We start from the raw sequence: 24,715 nt of genomic DNA on the forward strand, positions 1-24,715 counted from the left end.
AATTTAATTTTTAAAATTTGAATAAGAACAAATTTGTAATTTAATCGACGAAGAAAGGGAGAAAATTTTTCAATTTGACATAAAAGGAATCACTCTACTACCACCAACCATTCTGTAGGGTAGTAATGTGAGGCTCCTAAAACCGGTGCTGGCGTTTGTTGTTGATGATGATGGTGCGTAGCTGATGTTCCAGCAAACAGTCCCATCGGTGGGGTTGGAGTGACAGGGTCTGGAGCGAGTGGTCCAAAATGAGCTGCACCCATTAATGGCATCGGGTTTGGTAATGAACTGACCGAATCGAGGGTCTTTCGGGTACCAGTGCAAGGTTTACCGTCGTGAACGAGCAATGGAATCGAGATCCGTCTACTAGACATCAGCGAATTATTCAAATGACTCGGGCCAATTGTTCGATCATGAATGCCTTTTTTGGTTTTGTATCTGGAGAAAAAAACAGTCACCAGTTAGTTGTATCAGTTCTCAACAGTTTTATACGGCACGTTAATTAAGGGGGCCATTTTTTAACAAGGTCCTCTCAGGTATAACAAATGTGGTGAAAACAGTTTTCAGCTAAAATATCCTCTGGAGAATCTGAATGCACACGTAAGAGAATATCTAAATAGTTGAACTAAATCACTGCCACAAATGCACTTCAAAATTATGGTTTCATACTGTAAGCAGGAAATGAACAAACTCAGAAACTTAAACGGAAGGCGTGGCTGTGAAAATGATCGAACTCTGGCTATGTTATTGAAGAGTTTGGGTAATATTAGTCACGAGAGCAATGGTGGGTTTTATAATCGGCACGTTGGTGGAATTTCTCTCGTCTCACTCATTCTTAGTCTACTGTACTGTTTGTTCTTTGTCAAAATTGGCCCTTTTTAGAACTGACTTACGGTAACCCACCCACTGAGATCGAACTCTTCTATCAGCGCTTACGCAAGTTTTGCATTTAGTAAATTTTCCACATGCTGTGCAAAATTTTCCTTTTGTACTGATTTCCAGTTGTTGAACAGAAACTGCATGTCGTCGAATGCATTCTTTGCACATTCTTTATCATCATTCTTAATTACTCTTTTATGAGAAAAGTTTCAACTTGATGAACATTTGCACTTTAGCATAAATGAAAGAAAAAAAATATTTTCTTAAATACGTGCTTTTTGAAATTGCTTGACTTCCCTTTGTGATTCTTGTTTATAATTTATAACTGGTAATGCAATTAATAAATAATTAACTTCGTCTTCTCTCTTTCAAGCCTTGAATAGCTTTAAATTTGAATTTATTACTTTTTGACATAAGTGTAGATAGATAGATGTAAGGTTTCACCACAAATAACCGTGAGAGGTTGAAAATAAAAGCGTTAAATTTTATGTGAAGCATTGCAAATCTTCGATGAGAAATAATAGCATATCTATTTTGAGCCTTTTGTCAACAAAAATGTAAACCTGTTTTATTGCTCAAACTTTGAATTCATAGCATTATTAGTTTAAATTTACATTTTTTAGAATGACATTTTCCCTTTATTAACTTAATGCAACTTCATATTAAGCCAAATTTCCAATATGATTCATGCATATAACAGTGAATAGCAGCATTAATTGATCATAGCAAAAAATATTGTTGAAATAAATCTTAAAATAGTTTTAATTAATGTGAAATTGGTAGAAGTTATGCATTGAAAAAAAAGACAAATAATTTTCTTACCTGTGATTTTGAAACCATATTTTTACCTGGGTTGGTGTCAAGCGAATTTGCTGTGCAAGAAGTTCACGTTCCGGTGCAGACAAATAACGTTGTTGACGAAAGCGTCGCTCTAATTCGACCGTTTGAGATTTCGAGAACAATATTCGACGTTTTCTTTTCTTTGTCGACGATGTGGTTTGCTTTTTTGCCGTCACAGGTTCCGTTTTATCAGACAATTCCGAACCATTTGGGATATGCTTTTCATCCGTTGTTATATTATTAGCGCTGTTTTGTTGTTTAGAATCTGGATTTGGACTGTCAAGTTTGGCAGACGCTTGTCTGTGAATCGGAGAACGTGTTGATTTATCCGCAGTAATTTGATGAAACGGTTGATCTAGCATGTAAGCGTCTGTCAACGAAGATGGCGAGAGGTGGCGATAATGGTAAAAATCTGTCTGTACAGCACTAGCCGGGGTTTGTTGCGGATATCTGACGGAAAATGTTGCTTGAAGCCACGGTGATGGCGATGTGGCGACTGGCATACGACCGTTACAATAGCCGGTTGTTGGTGCTTGATCGAATGCGTGTCGTAAATGGAGCTGTACACCGTTTGCATATTGAAAATGACTGGGTTTTGCAAAAGATGTTGGTGTATATTCATGTCCAACTGAATGATGATTATAATGCGTGCAGTCATTTATGGGGGTGTTGGGTGTGGCAGAGAAGAGATCGTTTAGCTGATGAGGATGTTGTTGTTCTTGTTGATGATGCTGATGAAGCGTGACCTGCTGTGATTGCTGCTGTTGCTGATTATGTTGGTTGTGAAAAGGTGAGACATTATGCTGCTGCTGCTGTGGTTGAGGATGATGGTACATCAAGGCAACCGCAAAACGATTTTTCGAGGACAACTGTCGACGCTGGCTGGGCAATTGAAGTATATCCTTGACGGAAAAGCAAGTGGTTCGTTTGGATCGTTGCTCTGTTAGCCGCTCTTGGCTAGCCGGTCGACAATCTTCTAGCTGGTCTTGCTTCTGCTGCTTCTTATTGTCGTCGACAACTTGGTCCACTTTTTCAGTGCTCTCAAGTTGGCTAGTCAGCGTTTCGGCGCTGGCCGCCGGTTGGGTCAATTGGGCGTCGCCGGTTGAAGTCAACATCAGCCTGGGCGCAACTTTCAAGTAGCTAATTTCACGTCGAATAAACAAAACACTACTTCAATAAGCACACAGAAATTGATGAAGCTTTTTCGAGCTCGGCCGGTTTTCACGGTCAGACCTGATCCGCTTGTCGGCTACTGACGTTTACGCTCCGATCCGGTACTTTGCACTGTGGTCGACGGCTAACCGAATCCGGTCATTTTCATCACCTTGACCAATCAACGTTGCTCGTCACCGATTGGTTAACATAACCGCCAATCATACTAAACGAACAAAACTCCCTAATACAGCATATTCCATGTCGATTATTTAATTTTCTTACTTCCGTATTTATTATATGCACACGCACACACGCGCATATGTATATACGCGTTTATTATACACGTACACCTATGCAGATTATAATACTGTATTATGATTGTTTGTTTTACTTTTCTAGTCTCATTTAGCGGTCACATGTGTGAATGTGTATTAGTATTGACGTAGTTTTTCAAAGGCGCCGTCATGTCTGCGGAAATACTCATGTCACTTTACGGCAAGGTGTGAATCTCTCCGTGTGACTTTAAGTGATCTTCACGATTGCGAGTAACATGTGCGAGATGTGATGAAAAAAGTATCAATGAAAAGCAACAAACAGTTCATTTCATGTTTCCTTTGAATGATTTTATTCTTTTTTTTTTGAAAATCAGTTTTATGCGAATGTCATTTATGAGGTATTTATTTATTTATTTATTTATTTACTGCTTTTAGAATCCATTTAATAATTTATCTGATGAATAAGAGTAGACAATTTCTCACTTGCACACCCATTCAAAAATCCATTTATCATTGAAGAAACGCATGAGACTTCTGCTCCTAATTGCACTTTTCCATTCAGCGAATGGAATAGAAAGCTAAAGTTATTCTGCTTTAGGCTTGAATGGTGTAAATTGTAAAATTAGTAAATTGAAGTTGCAAGTTGCTCAGATGAATTATCAAATTATATTATTCAGCTTGTAATCATATTTTCAGTTCAACGTAAAACGTATAAATATTTTTTGCTTTATTTGTTTTTCATAATTTTTGTGAAATAAAATTGGTTGCAATAAAAATTTTATGAATGATTTTTGTCCAGGTTAATGATTAGATTAGATAAACGGATTGTTTGTTCTTTATCATCTCTATTAATGAGTTTTTTTTCGAAAAGAATATTTAATAATAAAGAACTGTGCAAAGCTTTCTGTCACTGTCACTGACTTTTTATTAATGCAAATGTTTAGCAGTAATGTTCAGAAACTTCAAAAAATCTGTCGTGCATGCTTTGTTTGTTCGTCGATGATTTTCATATGTATTTGACATATTTTTTTGAATACAACATGGGAAGCATTATTGCAATAGAAATGCCTTTTGCAGTGAAGCTAGAGATTTATGCTTGAGAAATACAAACAATTCTGAGACAGAAAAATGCACCTTGGTATCAAATGGCAGGTGTAAATTGACACCAAAGCATCAACTGTCATTATAAGCTTAACTAGTGAAACTGGTCATTTGTTCGTTATAGAAAGTAAACGTTTTCAACTATAACTTTAGCATGTTGATGATAAATTAATTTGAAGGCAGAAATGTTGAGAAAATAGTATTTGCGAATCAAAACAATAATTCCTAAATAGTGCCGTGCTAGCTGGATTCAACACTGACTGCTTGGTGGGAATAATGCTTAGCCAGTCCATATGTAATTAATATTCATTTATCGGAGTCAACTTTAAATCTTTTATTACATCACTGCTATGCAGGTTGTTAAATAGTGTTTTTTACAATTAAAATACTACTGAAATTCATAAAAAAATTTATATCTAAAATACAAAAAGAAACAGCTTCTTTTAGGAAGCATAAAAAGCAGAATGTCATGGTTATGGGCAATGTGTGGTTGTTTTTGGCTTTTCTTTTAGTCTTATGCATCATAATAAACAAGTGAAAATCTTAAATTATAATATTGCGAATTGTAAAGAAAAAAATTAATTAACATAAACAAAAAATGAAAGCACTAATGAAAAATCATTCCTCTCATACCAAAAAATTAAGAATTTGTCAATAATGCATTATTTGAACGGATAATTAATATTTTTAAAAAATTAATACATTTAAACTTAGAAAGTTGATAACAGTTTGATTTAATGTATATATTTATTGCTTACGCAATATTCGTTATGTTTACGTACTTGAATAAATTACAGTTGTCTTACTGTAAAGATTTTTTCAGAATTTAAAAGAGTGAGAATTCTTCATGCTGTGTCTTTTGTATTGAATGTCAAATATATAAAAAATTGTTAATAAATTTGTTTAAAAAAATTCCTGTCGCGCTGCTACTTTTTCATTGTATACCATATCATTGATATTTGACTTTATATTTTGTAGCGTTTTGTTTCTGTGCTACGTTGTTTTTGAAATTATTTTTATTATACATTATAAGTAGCATAATGCATCCTTTTTTGTTTAGCAGGAAATTAGTAGGATGTTGTGTGAAATTTATAGCACTAGAGCATAATTCTTTGTTAAAAGATGTAGAGGAAAATTTAATAGTTTGTTTAAGATTCGAATTCAGCGGAATTGTGTAACTGAACTTATAGAGGTTGAAATCAAGAACCCAAAAATGATATCTCGGTTAGTTGCTCATTCGAAGCTTTGTCCAAATTTGTCTGTGATATCGGCACGCAGTATTTTTGGAAATTTTTCTGGAACCGGTGGTGGTGTTCTGCATTTCATGAGTGGTTCCAGTGGTAATGGCTAGATTGAAAATTTTTTTCATGTAATATAAGTTCATAATAATTAGTTTTCGTTTTCAGTTAAAAATCAGCTTGGTTTCCGCTTAGTCAGCCATTCTGCATGGCCTTTGTTTACAGCTTCGAAAGTTGATTTTCAAAAAGAAGATTTAGTAATGAAAGAAGAATTAAAACGATACGATGAAACTATGCGCAAAAATACCAAGTATGGTTTGGCAATATTGGGGATTGGTTGTCTCATTGCAGGTGGCGTAGCGGTAGCCAAGTGGGGAGGCCCTGTAAAAGACGATCTCGGTTTTCCGGTAAGCCGTATCAATTATTATTGAATTAAAATCATTTTATTAAATAAAACATCTTATAGGTTGTGGACGAATTTTCCGAAAGTGAATTTTCGATAAAATTGTAGAATGATGCGTGATGTTTTGATATGGTTCTCTTTTAGTGCCATTTTTGAAACAACGAATTTTGAGAACTTGGAAACAGATTCGTTTGCTTGAAAAAGTGAGTGAATTTTAATTTACATTTGAAATATTTATTATTATTGTTTTTTAAATGAAAATTCAGTATATCAAAGAGCCTAGTCGCGATATACTTCTGCCCGATCCTTTGAAAGAACCGTATTATCAACCTCCATTTACTTTGGTCATCGAGTTGACTGGTGTTCTTGTTCATCCTGATTGGACAGTATGTTTATTTTATTGAATTAAAAAATGAGCTATAAAATTAATTTCAGTACCAGACTGGTTGGAGATTCAAAAAGCGTCCGGCAGTGGAACACTTTATCAAACAAGTGGGTTTTCCGAATTTTGAAGTGGTTATTTTTACATCTGAACCTGGGATTGTAAGTTTTTTCTTAAAACGATGGCCAGTAGTGTTTCATTTGTGCGTTGTTTTTTTAGTCGGCTTTTCCAATTATCGATAGTCTTGATCCTCAGGGGTTGATCATGTACAGACTGTTCCGCGATGCAACTAAATACGTCAACGGACACCATGTCAAGGTAAGTATTTTTAGTATAATTTCAGTGGTGAGGAAGTGTTCAGTTCAACTGCATCTTACTATATGTTCTTAAATAATTTTTAAATGTCATATTTTTAATTTTTCAATAATTAAACAATATAATGATTAATAAAATTAATTGTTTTTGATAAATCAGTAAAGATTTAAACAGTAAGCATTTTTCGCTGCTCAAATGAATTTTTAGTTGTGCACTGTAGCATCTATCCTGATTATTATTTATAAAGTACATTTGTAGTGAAGACTAAATTTAATTATTTTATCATCTGTAACATAATAATCGTGCAGTTTACGCGAAATACACTTTTAAATTTGTTTCATCATTTCGTGTGCTTTATATTCATTTAAATTTTGCACCTGAACATAGAAGTTAATGATCAATCAATCCAATTTTTCAAATTGTTGGTTGTGCTGACAATTGCTGACATCAGTTTTTGTTTAATTTATTTGTCTGGAATACGATCGGTTTCGATCTGCTTGCCGGATAAATATTTTATTTGATATTGATTTTAAAATGTAAATTAAATTGAATAATTGAGTATATATTTTAAAAATTGCGCAATTATTCAAGTTGTGTTTTTCTATATAATTTTCAGTTTGACAAATTTAGCGATTTATAAATTTAGAAGAAGGATGGTGTAATAATTTGCAATCAGATATACATGGAAGTGTCGGCTTTGAAGAAATTTAAATTTTTTAATATTTAGGATTTGTCGCGTTTGAACCGTGATTTGTCTAGAGTGATTTTGATCGACTGGGATCCGAAATCGTTTCAACTGCAACCGGAAAATGTACTTCGTTTGCCGAAATGGGAAGGTTCAGATTCCGATTTGGGTTTAGTTGAATTGGCTTCTTTTCTGAAAAGTAAATATATTGCAATTATTGATGTTATGTAATAATTGATATTGATGATATAATTGTTGTTTATTTCACAGCTTTGGCTGCAAGCGGCATAAAAGATGTGCGTCCAGTTCTTCAATATTATAGTTCTTTTGATAATCCATTGGAAGAATATCGCAAAAAGAGACAACAGTTAGAGGTTCATAAATTTTGCTTACAACTTTTTCCATATACATTATTTATAATGTTGTACTTCTTGAATTTGAATTTCTTTATTTGTTTTGTTGTATTTTACAGGAAGAACAAGAAAAGCTGAACGATTCAAGCAAACCTTTCACCGGACCGAAAGCTAGTTCATTTATGGGTCGATTTTGGCAACGCAAAAGCATCTAATGAAGAAAAATTGGCAGTTTTCGTGAGTGCAAAAAAATCATCAAGCATGTGTTGTAATTTTCTTTATTTTTCAATTTACTTCTGCAAAATTTTAGTTCGATACTTTTGCAATTTGCAATCTGCAATTGTGAAAATTAAAATATACATATATATATATATGCAAATATCGGAAGAGATAGATGTTGAGAACGGTGACATTTTTAAGCTTTTTCATTATTAATTTATTTATTCCACTTATAATCAAACAAGTGATTAAGTAGAAGTAGATTTTTGTTTGTGCACAGTGCAACGCGTTTGCTTCTAGCTCAAAGCAGAATTACTTGCAGCGAGTGAGAGTGCTCGCTGTTGCGTTTGCAATCGATTTGCTCTTGCGTGTTGGTTCTTTGTAAAAATTTGTGCTCGGATCTTATTTTCAATTATGTGCTTTTATTTTTATTTAAATTTTTTAATGTTTTATTTTATACAATTGATTTTAATTGTTTTTTGTTGTTATTGTGAGAAATATGTGATGAAAAAAACTTGACTCAGCTCTTGGGATAGTTTTATCTTTTCCATTAATAATATTATTTTTTTTGCTGCGAAGATTGTCAATAATTTTTCATTTGTCATCAGTGAGAATAATAATGATAATAATAATTTAACTGATTTTGGAGTAATTTGAGGTTTCTGTTTATAGTAACGGCCGTTTTCTGACATTCTTGCATAGCAACATTGTTTAATTAAATTTTCCACCAGAAAGCAGTGGAAAACCTTGTGCAACAGCAATTGCTAATGAATATTTAATTTGCATGAAACTGAAAAATGCAAATATTATCTTTTTTTTGTTCCGCAATAACAACAAATTCATTTGCAACAAAGTTTCTCATTTATAGTATTTTATTGTCTTGTTGAAATTTCAATAAAACAAAAAAGGATATGTATATTCCATAACCTCCCCCCCCCTCTTCACTTCTTTGTTTCGAATTTCATTTTTCATACTTTCGATTGTTCTCGGCTTCAGCTCGGATAACCAAGTAAAATCCTACTGCGCACGATCGGGCAGGCTAACGATTAGGCAAGCAGACAGTGTGGTCGGGATGCGAGCAAAAACGGAAAAATTCAACGATGCATGACCAGCTGTCAATTAGCGGTTGCCATCAATCTAGTGTAGACAGTGGTGAACAATTAATAATAGCTAACTCTGTTGTATAGATAGATTACGTTGAAATTACGGTTACAAAATTGTGTTTATTGCTTTTGTCATTATTACCATTAAGTGGGCGTTGTCAATGTTGCGTGTAGAAATGGCGAAACTGATTCTCACAATCTACTATTGATTGGTGAATTCAGTTCTGTAAACTAAGAAGAAATGTGAGCTGTGTATTTTTGTTTCTTTGGTGCATATGTAGTAGAAGAGAGAGAGAGTGATGTAGAAGCTTTGTGCAAATTTGTTTATTTGACATGTGGTTGCTTGTGCATGTGCGTGGTGTGTGTGTGTGTGTGTTTCATTGATTATTGTCAAAACACAAGGGGAATAATGGAAGCAAAAAAATACATATATTATATACCTGTTGATCGAGGGAGAAGCGGTGATTTGGGGTTCAATCACTGTTTTGAGTGGTTGACAAACCAGCGTATGTGACCGGCATATTCGTGGAAAAGCTTGACGAGATTCTTTTTTTGCAACAACAAGCACAGCAGGCAAAAAATCAAACCAATAGCCATGAACACTCCGGCTACGAACTCGAATTCGCTCTGCTTCTGACTGAGCAGCACAATGATGGCCGACGTGATCAGAGTTATGCCGACGATCAGGAAGCCGCCCACGCTGAGCACTGTACCTTGACTTGACAAGCCGGTGCCGTGAGAGGCGATCAACTTCTGCTGTTGTGGATACTGTGGCACCAAACTGGCGCTGGATGTGGACATTGGCGATTGGTCAGCGGCAAATGAGACAGTTTTATTCTTGTTGTTGTTGTTGTTGTTGTTCGAAACTGAGCCTGGGATATTCGAGCTCGTATCCAACGTGATTCTTACCACTGGAGTTTCACCGGGCGGCTGGTTTGTAGTAGTTGTTGCTGTTGCAACTGGTTGATCGTCCACAACGTTCGGTTGATCAGTTTCAATTTGCATGTTTAATTTCATTTCACATGTCCGAATTGAGGGGAGTAAAGCAATCTTTCTATTGTTGTCGTTGTCGTCGTTCAGTGAGTAATAATTATGTGAGCAATGAAATTTGCCCAACACGATAACAGTGCCAACGGGCGCAGCAACCAAAATTCACAGACTTGAGAACAAAAGCTCTCGCCTGCTCTGTACACAAAATTGCACAAGCACACGACTTACGTCAGCGCCAGAAGAAGCACGCTTTTGCTTTTCTATATTTATCTACTTTCCAGTGTAAACAATAATACACGCACTTTACGCATGCGTGTGTGTGGCGCCTCTTGTACAAAGATTGAGTGGGTAATGAGATGACAATTGCAGTTGTTTTTTTTTCTATACTGTCATTATTATTATTTTTATCCACTGTGTAGATGTGATATTTTTTTGAAAAACGCTTCTGAATGATCAGTCAGTCAGTCGCAGCCTTTGCCAGGTGGTGCTTTGGGATCTGACTGTGACGTCAACCAATGACGACCCGCTTCTGCTGTCTAGCTTGGCCTGTTTCGTCGAACAGCCGGCTTGCAAAAGGCATACTTTTTGAAATTTATTAAATCGGTGAGCTGGTTGTTGGTGTCATTGAAAATTTCTTGTCATGTCGTTGAGTACAGTGATAATTTTTCCTGAATTTCCCCCCCCCCCCCACAAACACACACCCATTGGTGCGTTGCAATTGGCATCGAAAATTTAGCACACAAATTGCCCTCCAAAACTTTCCAAATTGACAAATCATTTCAACTGAAATGGTCCAGAACGACCGTGCACGCATGTTTTCCACCATTCAGGTTGCCTGTATGCGCATATTGCATAATTTTATTTATTTGTTCCTTGTACAAAAATTTGCATTTTTCATGTTGCCAATTTCGCTCATCTTTAGCGGCGTTGGACAAGGAAGCCTTGTTGGCGAACCGGCTCAGTTAACCTCGGGGGAAGAGGGGGTGATTCGTTGAATGTTAATGAAATTGTGAACGACAATGCTACGCCTGCCTTGAGAACAGTTAATGATCAGTTATTCGCGTAAATGCGCGAAAGATGAGCACCGCCAAAAGATCGATTGTCGGCGGAATAATTGAAATTACAATTTACAATTGTGGGCGAAAATTTTTCCAACTGTGACCTTAATCGTCTATTACATCATTTAAAAATAGAAACGTGAGAAATTTGTTCATTACACATACATATATACACGTATGTTCAGCAATTCATATTATTTTTATTAGCACAATTTTATTTCATTAATTTTAAAAAGCATTTTTATTTTGAACAATGTAATACTTTTTGAGGTGTAAATTTTGTATTCAACATTGTTTTTTGAAAAACTTTTGAACGAAAAAGTAGGCAACATATTGTTATGGAAAAAGTAACCTTTTGGAATTTTTTCAAAATTTCCAACAAATGATTGCGGTAATTTGTTGCTCACTAGTATGTATATTGTGAGAATTTGAAAAAAAAAGTATGAAAAATGAAACGCACAAAATTTACAATTTATTAGTTTAAATGTTATTTCAAAAAATACCAATTCTTTGAAGCCCACACAGTGATCGAATAAATTTGCACAGGTTGTTAACAGTTTCATGAAACTGCGAAAAGAAAATCATCATTTAAAAGGTAATTTGAAATTTTTTATTAATTAATTAAATATTTCATAAATATCATTTCTTGAGACAGCATAAATTAAAATATAACAAGTTTGATTCAAGTTTGACAAGCAAGTTCGATTCACTGCATCTAATACAGTATGACTTTTGATTGTCACTGATGAATTTGTTCTCGGGAATATTTTCCACCTTTAATTTGAATGAACCATTTATTCTTCAGCATGTAGCAGCCTATCGGTGCAACTCTGGTCAATCAAAACCATTCAAAACACAAAGCTAAGGTAACTATTACATTGATTGTTGTACAGTGCTTTTTTTTCATTGCAGTGTTCAATAAAAATAGTACACAGTGTTAAGATTTTTATTGAATGTACTTCTAATTTTAAAACGAAACTCAATCTTGTTTTTTTTACTTAAAGAATCTTTTTTTAAATGTAAAGTGTTGCTGAAGGAAAATGAAATGTTTTTGTTTCTAAATATTTGAAATTTTCATCTAATGTTGTGTTAATCATAATTATTGAGCTTTTGTTCTTTCGCAATTAGCATAATTTCTTTTTTTTGGTATTTTACAATTCCATATTTTGATTGTAAATCATATTAATGTTTGAAATTAACTTTTTTAGAGTGTAATCTGAAAAAAAAGAAATGAAAGCATTAACATCAAGGTAATATTGATGTTTTTAATTTTCAAATCGTTAGTAGTTTCAGCATGAATTAATTTTATATTCAATTTTAAAATAATTTTCTTAATTATCCAAGTTTTTTTTTCAGTTTTTGAACTAATTTTTCGGTTTCTTAAAATGTTTCTGAGAAATTTAATTATACACTACGTCAGTGGTAAATGACTGTTGAAATGTAGGAATGTACAATATTCGCCATCTGACAGTTAACGTTGAAATGTGTTTTTTACGTTATTTAATTTATTAGTTTTAGTGCTTATGTATTATCCCAACAATATATATTTTACGTAATTTAACAGTTCATTATATGAAATTTGAAAATATTAAAAGATGGCGAAGAATGTGGATCCAAAATTTACAGTACTAATACGAGATTTTCAAGATTATGCAATTTTTAAAAAATTTCACATTTTAACTTTTTGAAGCTTACTAATAGTAATAATTTATGGTTTATTGTCATTTATTAATGTTTTGAATGTTTTTGTGATTTATGAATTTAAAATAACTGCTATTTTTCAGGTTAAAATTTGTCAGCACTTATTTGCTTTATATGATTGGCAGCCACTTATTTCAACTAAAACGGCAACAGCAGCAACATCGAAAACAACAGCAACTACTACTACTACTACTTCTACTACAATTTTGTTACAACCAATATTCAGGTATGTGATATTTTTTTTATTGAAATTACTTTCACTGTTGGTGTGACGCTGATTTTCCATCGAAATTTCTCCACACTGCACTATGAAATATGTGACTAGGCATTCGGTATAAATAGCGAATTTTCTAAATCAGAAATAGAATATGAATGTGTAAGAACTTTTTCCAAACACTTCTAAGTATTTTGTGAGAACAATATTGAAAAATAGTTTGGTGAGAGAGGAATAGGTGATGAAGTGGATTTAGAAGCAATTAAAAGAAAAAAACAGTCACGAGCGAAGAATGATGATGTTAGGATGTATTATTATATTGCTGTGGCAGTATTGCAGCAAACTGTAAGGCCTCAGGTAGCGACTGTGCGCACGACGAAACGGTACAAATTATAATTAGTGTTAGAGAAATGAAGCAAAGTGGAATTGTTTTCTTTCAATCACAGATTTGACTCGCCATACAGTTGATGGCTAAAAGAGACATAGTCAAAAGATCCGGGCGGTGCGCCTGGTCCTCTGTAGGCAGGCATTTTTTGCACACAGTATTCGGCTTGGTCAGGCGGTAACTCATGTCGTAGCTCTTCGGCGGTAATAAATGGCTATAAAATTATGAGGAAGAACATTTTACAAAGGGAAGCTTTTTTCCAAATCAATTTTTGCATACATACCTTTCCATTGGCCAACACCCGGAAAGATTCGATCACCTGTTCAGAACTGTCCATGTCTAGAGTTTCACGTGTCATAAAATCCAAGAAGGCATCGAACTGCACTCGTCCAGTTCGATTAGGATCTACTACTGTTAAGATTCGTTGAAATTCCATATCACCCTTAAAAATAACAATTGAATGTGAAACTGAACTGCAACTCGATCATCGATCGATCAGTGGTTTTGTGGAATTATTTACCTCTCTTCCAGGTTTTATATTGTAACCAATGGAGATGAGACATGATTTGAATTCTTCAGCATCTAGACCAAGGCGACTTTTATCAAAATGATTGTAAGAAGTACGGAATTCATTGAGTTGATCATCGCGTATTCCTTTTGTATCTCTGGTCAATATCTGAAAGAGATAAAGGAAAAAGGTTGGTCATCTTGTTGACTTACATACACCAATTTGCGTATACATACTTGATTTTCGATTTCATTGATTGTCTTGTTGATATTTGTCAGAAGTGTCTCCCAGCCGACGTACAGAGTTTCCATTGTATATTGTGTGAATGGATTTTCACAGATATAACTTTCTTGCAGTTGTTGGTTGATTCTTTCCAATTCGTCCATATTCAGTTTGTAATTTTCAACAGAACGATAAAGATCAAGCAAACGTTGCAGGGCTTGTTCCAATGAACCCCGACCTCCCAGTGCAATTGTGGCTACTTGTGAAAGTTGCTGTTCCAGATAAGGTCCGACTGCATTTGCTTTTTCAGCGAACGTACGACGTAGCCGGTCATTAGCTGAAATTGCAATTTGCTCACAACAGCCAACAAAATCATTGTGGTTTGAAAATATGATATTATGATTCAAGATTACTAGAGATACAGCATAATTATGAACGGTAGTTTGAATTGTTCAGTTTGCTTATTATGTTCATTATCAACAGTTGCAGAGATGATATCAAATTGGAAAGTACACTCACATTGCTGTCTGTTCATTTCTTGCTGAAGTTGATTATCTCTGTTTGGAACCAAAATTTGCATGTGTTGCCATTTTTTTTGAATCTCAGCTCCACTGATAGTTGTGTACGGATTGACGGCCATTTCTCGATTTAGTCCATTGCTTTCGACCAAATGTCGAACTTCTTGTTCTAAGCCAATGATGTGTCTAAACTCCTCTTCCGCTTCGCCTAGTGTAGCTTTGAATTGATCGTGCGCATGTGCAAGACTCTAAAATGCATTTTGTTTTCCCCATTTTGTATCACTATTCAGCGATTAAGCAATACTGTTGCCTACCTGAATTTCACTCATTGTATGTACAATGAACATATCCTGCAAATCTTCCGTGGCACCATCCAACCAATTGTTGAATGGCTAAAAGCAGAGTCGTATATAATATTATATTCATGCTCTCATTGTGAATAGAAGAATGTTCTTACAGCGGCTCGTTTTGCCAATTCCAAATGGAGATTGTCGATACGTTCCATCAGTATTTCTGCATCTTTCAAATTTTGTCCACGTTTATTGGAAAGCATTCCCAATCGATCCCACTGGTCACATATACGTTGACATCTTGCATTAACCGAAACAATGTCAACATAGTGCAGAGCCCTAAAATTTTTTGCATAATGATCAACAAGTGATGAGTGTGTGATTAATGGTGGAAAATAAAAATACGTCAATTCTTGGGCAATGGCGACGATCTGTTCAACTCGATCTTGATGAGCAGCCAAGTCAGATTCGAATGCTTCGTGTCGTTTTCTCAGCGCTTTCAGTTCGTACAAATAGCTGCCTTTGTAATCGCCCGACGAGAGCATCTGCTCCTTTCCCTGGGCCCATTCTTCGTGAATGGCACATTTTCGGCGAAATTTTTCCGCTAGATGTTCCAATCTTTCCAATCTGCAATCAAAAGCGATCTTAGTCATTTGGATCGATGGCCAAAAGTAGAAATATTTAGAAAAGATCAAACAACGTTGTGCGTACAAAGAATTTCAATTTTTCCCCATTCCAGCTGGCAACAATGGGAAAGTGCAGGAGAGGGTAATTTTAAATTTACCCAAAAAAGGTCACCCAAAATTAAACATCGTTGTCAGTTTTCTTTGTAAGCATTGTTGTTATATTATAACATTAATTATCGTTGCAATATGATGACGAATAAGAACATATTTGTTAAAAAAAAAAGAAATGTCTTGCCTCATCATTTCTGAAAGCAGCCATTCTTCGAATCCTTTTTCAGCGTTTAATAGATTCTTCCAAGCACCGTTGATATCCTATATAAATAATTTTCAAGACAAACTCACCGATATTGAATAAATAGTACTTTTTTTCCAAATAATTCAAACGTACATAATAATATCTGATGTGGTGAAGGGCAAGAAAGAAATGCTTCAAGTTTTGCTCACCTGTATCATTTTGCCTTCTGTTGGTAAATAGGCAGGTCGATTGGAGAGACGTAATTTTGTCTGAAGGGTGTTGAAGTTGGTTTCAAGGCGACCTTTCTGTTCGATTCGAGGTGGCTTTTCTCGACGCCTGTATTGTCTGAATTCATTCAACATCTGCTGTACATTTTTCAACGTTCCGTCGGTAGTTCGGTTCTTGAGCCAAGGAAGCCAGCGACGAATCCACTCCAACAACTAGGATATGATTTGAAATTTTAAAAAGAAGAAAAAAAAACCATTTTAAAATCCTTCTGTATTAATTACATCAGTTGCCAGTTGTTCATATTCTTCCATGAGACGTTCATTATCTTGGTTCACTTTCAATACTTTGCAGATTCGATTTGCTGCTGTTTCTGCCTTAAAAAATAACAACACATTTGTTCCATGAGAAATAATTCTCTTTCTGTAGTAGTACATCAGAGTTCAGTAGGATGCGTTTCGGTTATACAAACATTCATGCTTGGAGTATAATTTTTCATTTACCACTTTTCACCCTGCTCTCTGTTGTATCTTTTGTCCATATTTTAGGCGTTTTATTTCAACTTATCGACTACATATATTTTAGTCTGTTAATTTTGTTTGCTTTAATTGAATTCAAAATTCCAATTCTTCCTATCATTATATATCTGATTTATTTTTTTCTTGCATCAAGGACGTCGAAAGAATCCATCAAAATGCAAAACCCAGTAATCGAAACTTAAAAAAAAACGAAACGAAAAACAAAGGATTTGAAAAATATCTTATTATCTGAGAATGATAATTAGCTGATTGTCGATTACTGTTAGAAAACAACTATGGTGTTTTTGTCTTTTAAACTGAATAGCTTATTTCCTTACAGATTTGCTTAATTTTATCTATTTTCGTGGGATTCTGGGAAGATATCAGATGGTTTGAAAGTTCATCCGAAAATAATCAAAAAGAAAAAAAAATTTTTTTTGAACATGTAATTTCCAATATTTATGCATCATCAACATAATTAATTACTTTTTTTCCCATTAGATAATTATACTTGCTTGAAGCAAAAATAGATTTAAACCACTATTTCTGGTTACTTGATGATAAATTTTCAAAGTGAAAATACCCTGAAGTTAGTTAGCATAGCGAGCGCGAACTCAAGGTATTGTATTAAAGAATGGAACACATTCTGACCGAGACTCTGATGTTCGTCATATTAGTTTTGAACAAACTCTTCTAGTAGCGATTCTACTGAAAACATGAAAAATCAATGCATGCATGCATACTCTAACTGCACAAAACGAGAAATTCATGTTTCATGTGAGCAAGTTCATTTGCTTAGTATTATAAAAGGGCCAATTTCCAATCGCAGAAAGGAGGGGTGGGAGTATTCAATGCATATATTTTATGAGGGTATTTTTTTTCAACGAACTACCTTTTGCATTCCGATGAAAAAATGGTAGTAGCTGGATACGTAAGTAATAATCGCTTTCTCACAGGGATTCGGAACGCGAGCCATATCTGTTAAAAAATGCAGTAGCACAATCAGATCACAGTTGGACAGAATTGAGCATGCAGTTTTTTTTCGAAGAGAATTTTTATAACTTGTGTGAATTTTTCTATAAACAGCTTTACGTAAATCAAGAAGAAAATTAGCAGTTTCTTTCTCTGATACTGGTGTTATTTGTTCCATTCAGTACTAGTGTGTCAATGCATTGGATTATTTTGTATTAATTTTGTATACGTCAGTGAAAGAAAAATTATGTAGTTTTTGCTTTCATGCAAATCATTTCGGGCGGAAAGTTGATGCTGATTCGTGCATTAAATCCCAAATATTTCCAATTTGTGAATTTCAACTTCAATCCATGCATAGATAGTTTCATTTTCATTCATTTCGTTCAAGCAATACAATCATGCATAAAGCAATTTTTTTCCCATGCACAAGCAAAATAAAATTACAAATCAAATAACCTGCTGTGCCCCACGAAAAGCGTGATAAAAACATGAAACATAAGTCATAACAGCTTTATCGTCTGGCTTAGCCACATAAACCATGTCTAAAATGGACTTCAGGTGATTGAAGCTTTTTCAATTCTGATATTCTTCGTATTATTACTATTGGTACATTTATTTTATTTTATTTTATTTTATTTTTATTTTTTCAAACATACCTTCTGCATCGAGCATTTTTGGTATATCTAAATATTTTTCTGCCGTATCGAATGCCAAATTTAAGTTGTAAAGCGGATCATCCTGAAAAAGAAAGAAAGGAGGAAATATTTTAATTAATTTGATAAAATAATACGTGAAGCAAACAAAGCATTTGTCATACCTTGGACAAATTGTCATAATCCAGTAGCTCTGGTCTGTGACGATGGATCAACGCGCAGAAAGCCAAACCATCTTTCCAACTATATAAAAAAGGAAATTGTGCTTTAAATTTTTTTATCTCTGTGATGGCTAAAACCAAGAAAACTTCCAATTTCAATGCGTTGTAGTGATGATAAGTTATATTTATTGTTGTGCACAATTTCAGTTTAAGAGCGTTTTGAACAAAATTAACAGAATTGTTGAATTTTTACTGATTAATTAGTTGAAAAAAAGACGAAATCAAATGCTCCTTGTTATCAAATAAGAAAAGTAGAGTAATAAATAATCTTTGACTTTCAGCAACGTTGACTTATTGGAAAACACTTATTTGGAGAGTGATTATTTGAATTGAGATATTTGCGGTGTGTGTTTTCGAAAATGTTTTCTCCCATTCATTAGTCAGTGGAAGGTTGAAGAATTCCATAAGAGGAGGAATACACAGAGCAGTTGTTCATTTCATTATAAAATTGAAAAATTTAAATCTTCTACAAAAATGAACAGCTTCAACAGGATTTGAGCATTTGAGGTGGATATTAGTTTCATTTGAATTGTGTGTTACTCTTGCTAGTGGTATTTGATGTGTGATCAAAGTGATCGATTCAGACCGTCACCGATAATTTTTAAGCGTCCATTTTGATGATAACTCTGTGAAGTTGCATCTTTTTGACGGGCATAACGTGTCAGCGTTGTGGAATTGCCGCTTTGCCGCGATTAGTGGAGCCGCGAAACGCGGCACAATCAAGAATAAGCAGAAAATTTGTTTATGTCGCTGTAAGCAAAGCTCAGGCTAATTTAATTCTCAAATCATGCCTTTCCCCTGGTCAGTGGCCGTGCGGATGGATCGATTTGAAAACTTACTAAATGATGTGGCAGTTCATTTGCATTTTCTATGCGTTGCTGACTATGTATGTTTGGGTGACCACGTTCCATTGCTCATTTTCCCTTTCGGTACCGTCCAAGCGTGCATAATCTATGACTGAACATTATTATTTAAATTTAAAAAAATCTGTTTTTTTCTTCTGAAAACAATTTTTACCATCAGGTGAGCGATGCTTCGAACACTAATTATCAGTACATAGTATATTATGTGTATAAAATCACAGCATATATATTGTATGTCATTGCTTCGGAAATGTCTGTTTGCTTATTCAAGTTTATTTTCTCATCTAAAATTTCGAGCATTTGCCTAGTGGCGTACTGTTTGTTGTTCAGTCAAGGCTAGGAACATGCGTTGAAGAGGAATTGTTAAACTGCTGCTAATCTTTCTCTTGCTTTTTTTTCAAATAACAAAGAGTTGTTGCGAATTTTGAGTGTAAGCTTTCGAATGATCACATTTTTTGCGTGTTATGAATTTCAATAAGCACCTGCTTTGATATATTTGATGAAAATTTGGTATTGTTTTGATGACTAATAATTGTCAAAGTGAGAAATTAGAAGTGAATTGTAAATAGGGGATAAATTTATCAATATTTTATGCATAAACTATACGCGTATAAATTAGCTTAATCGCAGCCACAGATAAACAGCCGAATGAACTTTCGATTTCTTACAAAAAATATAAATATATGCTAATTTTTCTTTTATTGATTGGATTGGTCAGTGTTTTTTTTCCTATTTAAATAATCTCTTACTTCATTCAGTATTAATCAAGCAGAACAATTGAGCTCGGATGAAAAAGTCGAAAATATTACTCTAGTGTTTTTCATTTATTGCTCAATAAATAAATAAATATCTTCTTCTCAATGTTGATCATACTGAAATGGATCGTGGTTTTCCAGTTGTTCTTCATCTAACGAAAGTGAAGAAATTGTGTCTATAGAAAATGTATTTTCGTTTTTTCTGTTCCTTTTTCACATTATCAGTATAATCTTGTAATCTGAGAAAATGTTGTAAAAAGAGTGGAAAACGATAAAGGGTAAAGTAAAAAAAAATATTTAATCAAGTTAGCAATTTTCATTCAAATTTCGCTTTAAACGAAGTTAATTGTTTTGCTAATTGTTACAGTGAAAAATAATTTCAATTTTACATTCAAAATGATGAGTTGATTATTCAACTTTTGGAATGCTTAGTTCGGTTCTTGTTGTGTAATGTTTTCCGTATTATACGATGAATAATATTTTTAAAAAAAAGAGTAAATCCATTTGTGTTCAGTTCAGTTCAGAAAATAGGAATAGAAGGAAAAGACGAAGACAATGCTGCTTTTATGCAAGCGCGCGAATTTTTGGCAAGTCCGAATAGTTGTTTGTAGTTGGCCCAATTTTGCATTTGCTCATCAAATTAGCATGCAATTTTTCTTTAATTGTTGTTCATTGCACAGATTTGAAGCTGTTCAATTGGACAAAAGTGAAAACGTTGTCGAGTGATTTTGAATGTTTTCAAATTTCTCAATCGAAATCCCGACCACTACAAATGACGACATTGTCACTTCCGTTTGACCAAAAATAGTGCGAATTGTAGCACAACGAGTCCGAGCCTCTTATTCTCTTTCAACACCCACCCACCTCATAGTCGACATTTTCCTTTTCCCGTTGACCAATCAGAACGAAAATGAAATTATTCAATAACTTTCATAAGTTTACGAAGAAGAGCCTCTTAAAAACTGTCTTCTACTCTTCTTAATAATCGTGTCGCGTGATGATGAATCAATAAAAATATTTTCTCTATTTATATAACGATTTCCATAATTTTTACACGTGTTACGTGCTCATAATAAACCAACAATACTGAGAGAATGGAATCGAATTGAACATTTAGTGGAAATTGGCAGTTTTTTTTCAAGAAATGAAATTATGAAAAATTAAGTTGGCATTGAAGTTTTGTAGAGTTGAAGGTTTTTCCTTGCGGCAGAAATGTTCCTCCTCTACTACTACTGTAAAGTACAAAATAATGCAAAATGGTCTATTTTCATTTGTTGTTCTTTTACACTCTGTTCACCTGTATTTATACTGTACGTATATATCTACTGGCTATTTTCTTACCCAACAAACCTAACTAAGGTCAGCTGTTGTTGTCAAAAGTTGCTTAAAGTGAAAAATTGTTCAACGACCAGTTTCTATCATTTTACAAGGAAGTCAACAATATTCTGTAAAATTGCTCGTTTGATACGTTAAAAATTGATTGTGAGCAACACAACAACAACAACAAAAGCCTGAAATTTGAAATTGGAATTTTTTCCATTTTGTTGTCAATGTTCATCATCACAATTCCTATACAATATTAGGAAAACGGAAAAAATTTGGAAGAACGAGATTTTCTACAAGATTGAGGAGCTATGAAGAAAAATTTGCATTCATATTTATTCACCTTGATTTGCAACGATGCTTTTTCATTGTTGCTGCATCTTAAATAATTCATCTTATTTTTCTCTTTTTCTGTTTCCATTGCACACAATATAGAATTAACGTAATTCAATTTTGAAATTGGTATTTTTGTTCAAAATTTTATTTATATAATTAATTTTATTAGGATTTTAAGATTTCATTATTGCAGAGTAGAAAATGACGAAGAACAAATGGAATTTAAGTCGATTAAGAAAAGCTAGATATATATGTTTTGCGCTTTTTATTATTTAACCTTTCCATTGCACCCTTTACAGTTGAGATGATGGAGATTGATAATTAATTTATGGTTGCAGTTGATTCTGCAAAACGGAAAGAGAGAAAGGAGGAAAAGCCAACTGTATATTTCATTGTCAATTATACGATTCTCACCGTTCACTGAATGTGTTATTGCACTGTATAGGTAGTAGATTCATGTCGTACATTTGGAAAGTGATTTGTGAAAAAAAATTTATCCACCAAATATCTGATAATGTAAAAATGCTATTTTCCAAAACAGAGAGCAAACTTCTGTTGTCTTAAATTTTCTCAAAGCAGGCATCATCTACCTAGCATCTATCTATTCTCTTTGTATTCATTTACAATTTACGAATATACAACCTGCTTTTTCTTGTTTTTTCTATTTTTTCTTTACATTTTGAATAATGCGGGGAAAGAAAATTGAAAGAGTTACCAATTAGAGCCTACATTTGAAATTGAACATACGTCTTCTATACATACTTACCTTGTGTGGAAATTTTGCACGTTGACATTTCTGTAAGGTGCAGTCTTTCTTTGACACCACAGCAGTAGGCCTTCTTTGGCGGATAATTCTTGAAATGTTCCATGCAATATGTTAGAGGTTTGCAAAACAATTTGAAAAAAAAATACTCTCCCCATACCTTCGATGGTGATATCTTGGATAGCGAAACGTAGAATGATAGACCAAATAAGACCGAGGGTCATTTTCACGTTTCCATCTACAATCTCTGAAAAAAGAATATATTTCTTGGCTCGTCAAATCGATCTCTTACTATGTCGAATATTTTTCTATGTATATTGTATATTTTTTTAAAACACACAAATTGTGTACGTGCGTGTTTCTCTGTCGTATATTATGTAAAGTACCTTCGGCACCGATCGAAACCAACTTGACGCCTTTGCTTTCAATGAAAGCTAGCGCTTTGTTGACGTTGGCAATTTTGTGAAAGCGCATTTTCCCTCGATCTGGCCTCGGCAATTCTTCACCAGAAATCACTTCAAGTAGCAACATTAATTTCAGGCCATTTCGAAAATCCTCTTCAATATTTTCTATCATTGTATCCGCTTTACGAAGATGGGAATTGCACCATGCAGTGAATGTCTGAAATTGTGCTTCTTTCAACAAAATCGAATAAATTCCAACGAACAAAATGTATTCTTCAAATAAGTTTTCGTTTAAAAAATAGTTATCCAAATCTTCTTCCTCTGTACGGAACGAAGTTATTATTATATGATATATTTACGGTTCATTCATTTATTTTTTTTTCATTTTCTGTAGTCGATATTTGAACTATTATTGATCTCACTTTTATCTCACAATCCCATGCATTACAATACACAAACAATGAATATACAGTAGTGCAGCAGTCATTTTACGTTGAAAAATGCATTTGAATGTGATTTGAGCAATGTTGTTGTTGTTGTTGTTGATTGAAAAGCCCCGTGCATTTGAGATTATTTATTTTCTTGATCAAATTATTTTAAACGAAAAAAAATGGATACACTTTGCACGCATTCTGCAGAGATTGTTCAACATGTAATATAGTAAGTAACAAGTTTGTGATGGAGATGCTGACGGGTAGGAGAGACAAGAATAAGAGGAGAGGATGCATGAAAAACAGCTTACAGACCAAAGAAAAGAAAGTAGAGAATGTTGTTTATTTGCTCATCGGAACTCGTCTCATCTCTGCTTTTAAAAGCCACTTTCCATTTCACCTTTCTCTGATTCTTTTTATTGGCTACTATAATTTGATTTGTTTTATTTGTTTATTTATTTATTTATTTTCAACATCAGTATGAAAACAGATTTACACACTTGTATGAAGCAAGCAGTGCGAAATTAGTAGAATTAGTATAATTGTTTTTCTGCTTGCTTTTTTTGCTTCACAATGAATACTCAAGGCCGTGTAGAGCAGAAATGCTTCAAGAAAGAGCGATGGAACGTTTATTTGACATTAGATGAGCCCGCCCATTTTGACTTCAATTTGAAATTGTTTTCGTGCATTTCTTGTTGACTCTTTTAAAATAGCCCAACTGAAAAGTTTAAAGAAATAAGTAATAGAAAAAAAACATTTTAATATTATGAAAATTCACTGATGCATATATGTATATATATATTCATTGACTCTTCAGTTTGCGCTTTACATCAGTCAAGCACGAATTTTGGTTTGTTTGTTTGTTCACTAGACAGTGGCAAAGAATTATTGCCTACGAGTGCAAAGATAATATGCGCAATTGAAACTGTTCTGCCGTTGACTTTTGTGTTGATAATCATATTTCGAGTATTAGCAGGTCACAAATGATTTATTAAAATTTTCATTGACGTTGATTTTAAATTAAATTTACGAACATGCAAAACTGTGCATAGATTGAGCATATTGAGCAACATTTTGGGATTCTTCAGAATTTATATTATACCCAGTTGTACTTGTCTAGATTCAAATTCAAATTTGATACAAATTTAAATATGCTAATATTGCATATTTGCTGCAGATTGAAAATCTGTTTTTTTTCTATTTATTTTAAATAAAAACCTTAGTATAAGTTGGATGCAGTTGCCAGCTGGCGGCGAGCTAATGGCGACGATTAAGCGTTAAGCAGTTGAGTTGGTAGCGGCCGTGCTATGTATGAGTGAATCATGTTTGTGTGTGTGTGTGTTCATTGTTTTCAAGCGTAGCAGTTGCTATTTTCAAGCAAATTGCAGCAGTTGTTAGTTTTTATTCAATGAAGTTTTCAATTTGGCGCCTACAGCTTAATCTTGCCGACTGAATTAAATTTGCGTGATTAGAAAAACTGTCCAAAGAATGCATCA

The 24,715-nt window shown here is 33.9% G+C and overlaps 6 protein-coding genes across 6 annotated transcripts; 2 read left to right on the forward strand and 4 right to left on the reverse strand.

The window, feature by feature from the left end:
• Positions 1 to 93: 93 nt before the first annotated feature.
• Positions 94 to 3,096, reverse strand: Tsp_06096a (homeobox protein Nkx-2.2a; the record flags this gene model as incomplete). The annotated part of the gene is made up of 4 exons (XM_003380330.1): positions 3,044 to 3,096; positions 1,728 to 2,889; positions 937 to 1,061; positions 94 to 438 (listed from the first exon to the last, which is right to left on the reverse strand). Coding segments are annotated over exons 1-4 (1,685 nt in total), but the record flags the coding sequence as incomplete, so codon positions are not given.
• Positions 3,097 to 4,277: 1,181 nt separating this feature from the next.
• Tsp_06095 (conserved hypothetical protein) lies at positions 4,278 to 7,841 on the forward strand. Its single transcript, XM_003380331.1, has 11 exons — positions 4,278 to 4,301; positions 5,404 to 5,590; positions 5,657 to 5,895; positions 5,955 to 5,976; positions 6,036 to 6,094; positions 6,158 to 6,277; positions 6,327 to 6,434; positions 6,493 to 6,591; positions 7,316 to 7,472; positions 7,544 to 7,647; positions 7,746 to 7,841. Exons 1-11 carry the CDS (start codon positions 4,278 to 4,280, stop codon positions 7,839 to 7,841), a joined length of 1,215 nt encoding a protein of 404 aa, XP_003380379.1.
• Positions 7,842 to 8,556: 715 nt separating this feature from the next.
• On the reverse strand, positions 8,557 to 9,953 carry Tsp_06094 (conserved hypothetical protein). The gene is made up of 3 exons (XM_003380332.1): positions 9,858 to 9,953; positions 9,389 to 9,735; positions 8,557 to 8,635 (listed from the first exon to the last, which is right to left on the reverse strand). The coding sequence occupies exons 1-3, from the start codon at positions 9,951 to 9,953 to the stop codon at positions 8,557 to 8,559; spliced, it is 522 nt and encodes a 173-aa protein (XP_003380380.1).
• A 2,273-nt stretch (positions 9,954 to 12,226) lies between these two features.
• Tsp_06093 (hypothetical protein) lies at positions 12,227 to 13,307 on the forward strand. The gene is made up of 4 exons (XM_003380333.1): positions 12,227 to 12,246; positions 12,515 to 12,548; positions 12,781 to 12,923; positions 13,142 to 13,307. Exons 1-4 carry the CDS (start codon positions 12,227 to 12,229, stop codon positions 13,305 to 13,307), a joined length of 363 nt encoding a protein of 120 aa, XP_003380381.1.
• A 44-nt stretch (positions 13,308 to 13,351) lies between these two features.
• On the reverse strand, positions 13,352 to 17,474 carry Tsp_06092 (alpha-actinin-2). The gene is made up of 10 exons (XM_003380334.1): positions 17,391 to 17,474; positions 16,265 to 16,357; positions 15,965 to 16,195; positions 15,002 to 15,478; positions 14,859 to 14,936; positions 14,546 to 14,792; positions 14,017 to 14,363; positions 13,817 to 13,972; positions 13,580 to 13,738; positions 13,352 to 13,510 (listed from the first exon to the last, which is right to left on the reverse strand). The coding sequence occupies exons 1-10, from the start codon at positions 17,472 to 17,474 to the stop codon at positions 13,352 to 13,354; spliced, it is 2,031 nt and encodes a 676-aa protein (XP_003380382.1).
• Positions 17,475 to 21,889: 4,415 nt separating this feature from the next.
• Tsp_06091 (spectrin beta chain) lies at positions 21,890 to 23,275 on the reverse strand. The gene is made up of 5 exons (XM_003380335.1): positions 23,222 to 23,275; positions 22,771 to 23,005; positions 22,545 to 22,631; positions 22,388 to 22,475; positions 21,890 to 21,965 (listed from the first exon to the last, which is right to left on the reverse strand). Exons 1-5 carry the CDS (start codon positions 23,273 to 23,275, stop codon positions 21,890 to 21,892), a joined length of 540 nt encoding a protein of 179 aa, XP_003380383.1.
• Positions 23,276 to 24,715: the final 1,440 nt, after the last annotated feature.

This window comes from Trichinella spiralis (assembly GCF_000181795.1).
Source record: "Trichinella spiralis strain ISS 195 chromosome Unknown Scfld2, whole genome shotgun sequence".
NCBI classification, from domain to species: domain Eukaryota; kingdom Metazoa; phylum Nematoda; class Enoplea; order Trichinellida; family Trichinellidae; genus Trichinella; species Trichinella spiralis.

Coding starts and splice junctions, on each gene's coding strand:
- Tsp_06095 (XM_003380331.1), top strand. CDS start 4,278: ATGCACCTTGGTATCAAATGGCAG. Junction 5,591..5,656: donor TTTCATGAGTGGTTCCAGTG/GTAATGGCTAGA, acceptor TTTCGTTTTCAG/TTAAAAATCAGCTTGGTTTC. Junction 5,977..6,035: donor TGTGGACGAATTTTCCGAAA/GTGAATTTTCGA, acceptor GTTCTCTTTTAG/TGCCATTTTTGAAACAACGA.
- Tsp_06092 (XM_003380334.1), bottom strand. CDS start 17,474: ATGGCTCGCGTTCCGAATCCCTGTGAGAAAGCGATTATTACTTACGTA. Junction 16,358..17,390: donor TTTTCATCGGAATGCAAAAG/GTAGTTCGTTGA, acceptor TTATTTTTTAAG/GCAGAAACAGCAGCAAATCG. Junction 13,511..13,579: donor GGGTGTTGGCCAATGGAAAG/GTATGTATGCAA, acceptor ATAATTTTATAG/CCATTTATTACCGCCGAAGA.
- Tsp_06093 (XM_003380333.1), top strand. CDS start 12,227: ATGAAAGCATTAACATCAAG. Junction 12,247..12,514: donor ATGAAAGCATTAACATCAAG/GTAATATTGATG, acceptor TATTAGTTTTAG/TGCTTATGTATTATCCCAAC. Junction 12,549..12,780: donor CCCAACAATATATATTTTAC/GTAATTTAACAG, acceptor GCTATTTTTCAG/GTTAAAATTTGTCAGCACTT.
- Tsp_06091 (XM_003380335.1), bottom strand. CDS start 23,275: ATGACTGCTGCACTACTGTATATTCATTGTTTGTGTATTGTAATGCAT. Junction 22,632..22,770: donor GGTTTCGATCGGTGCCGAAG/GTACTTTACATA, acceptor TTCTTTTTTCAG/AGATTGTAGATGGAAACGTG. Junction 22,476..22,544: donor CCAAGATATCACCATCGAAG/GTATGGGGAGAG, acceptor GAACATTTCAAG/AATTATCCGCCAAAGAAGGC.
- Tsp_06094 (XM_003380332.1), bottom strand. CDS start 9,953: ATGCAAATTGAAACTGATCAACCGAACGTTGTGGACGATCAACCAGTT. Junction 9,736..9,857: donor CGCCCGGTGAAACTCCAGTG/GTAAGAATCACG, acceptor GTCCACATCCAG/CGCCAGTTTGGTGCCACAGT. Junction 8,636..9,388: donor GCTTCTCCCTCGATCAACAG/GTATATAATATA, acceptor TGCATTTTTCAG/TTTCATGCAAATTAAATATT.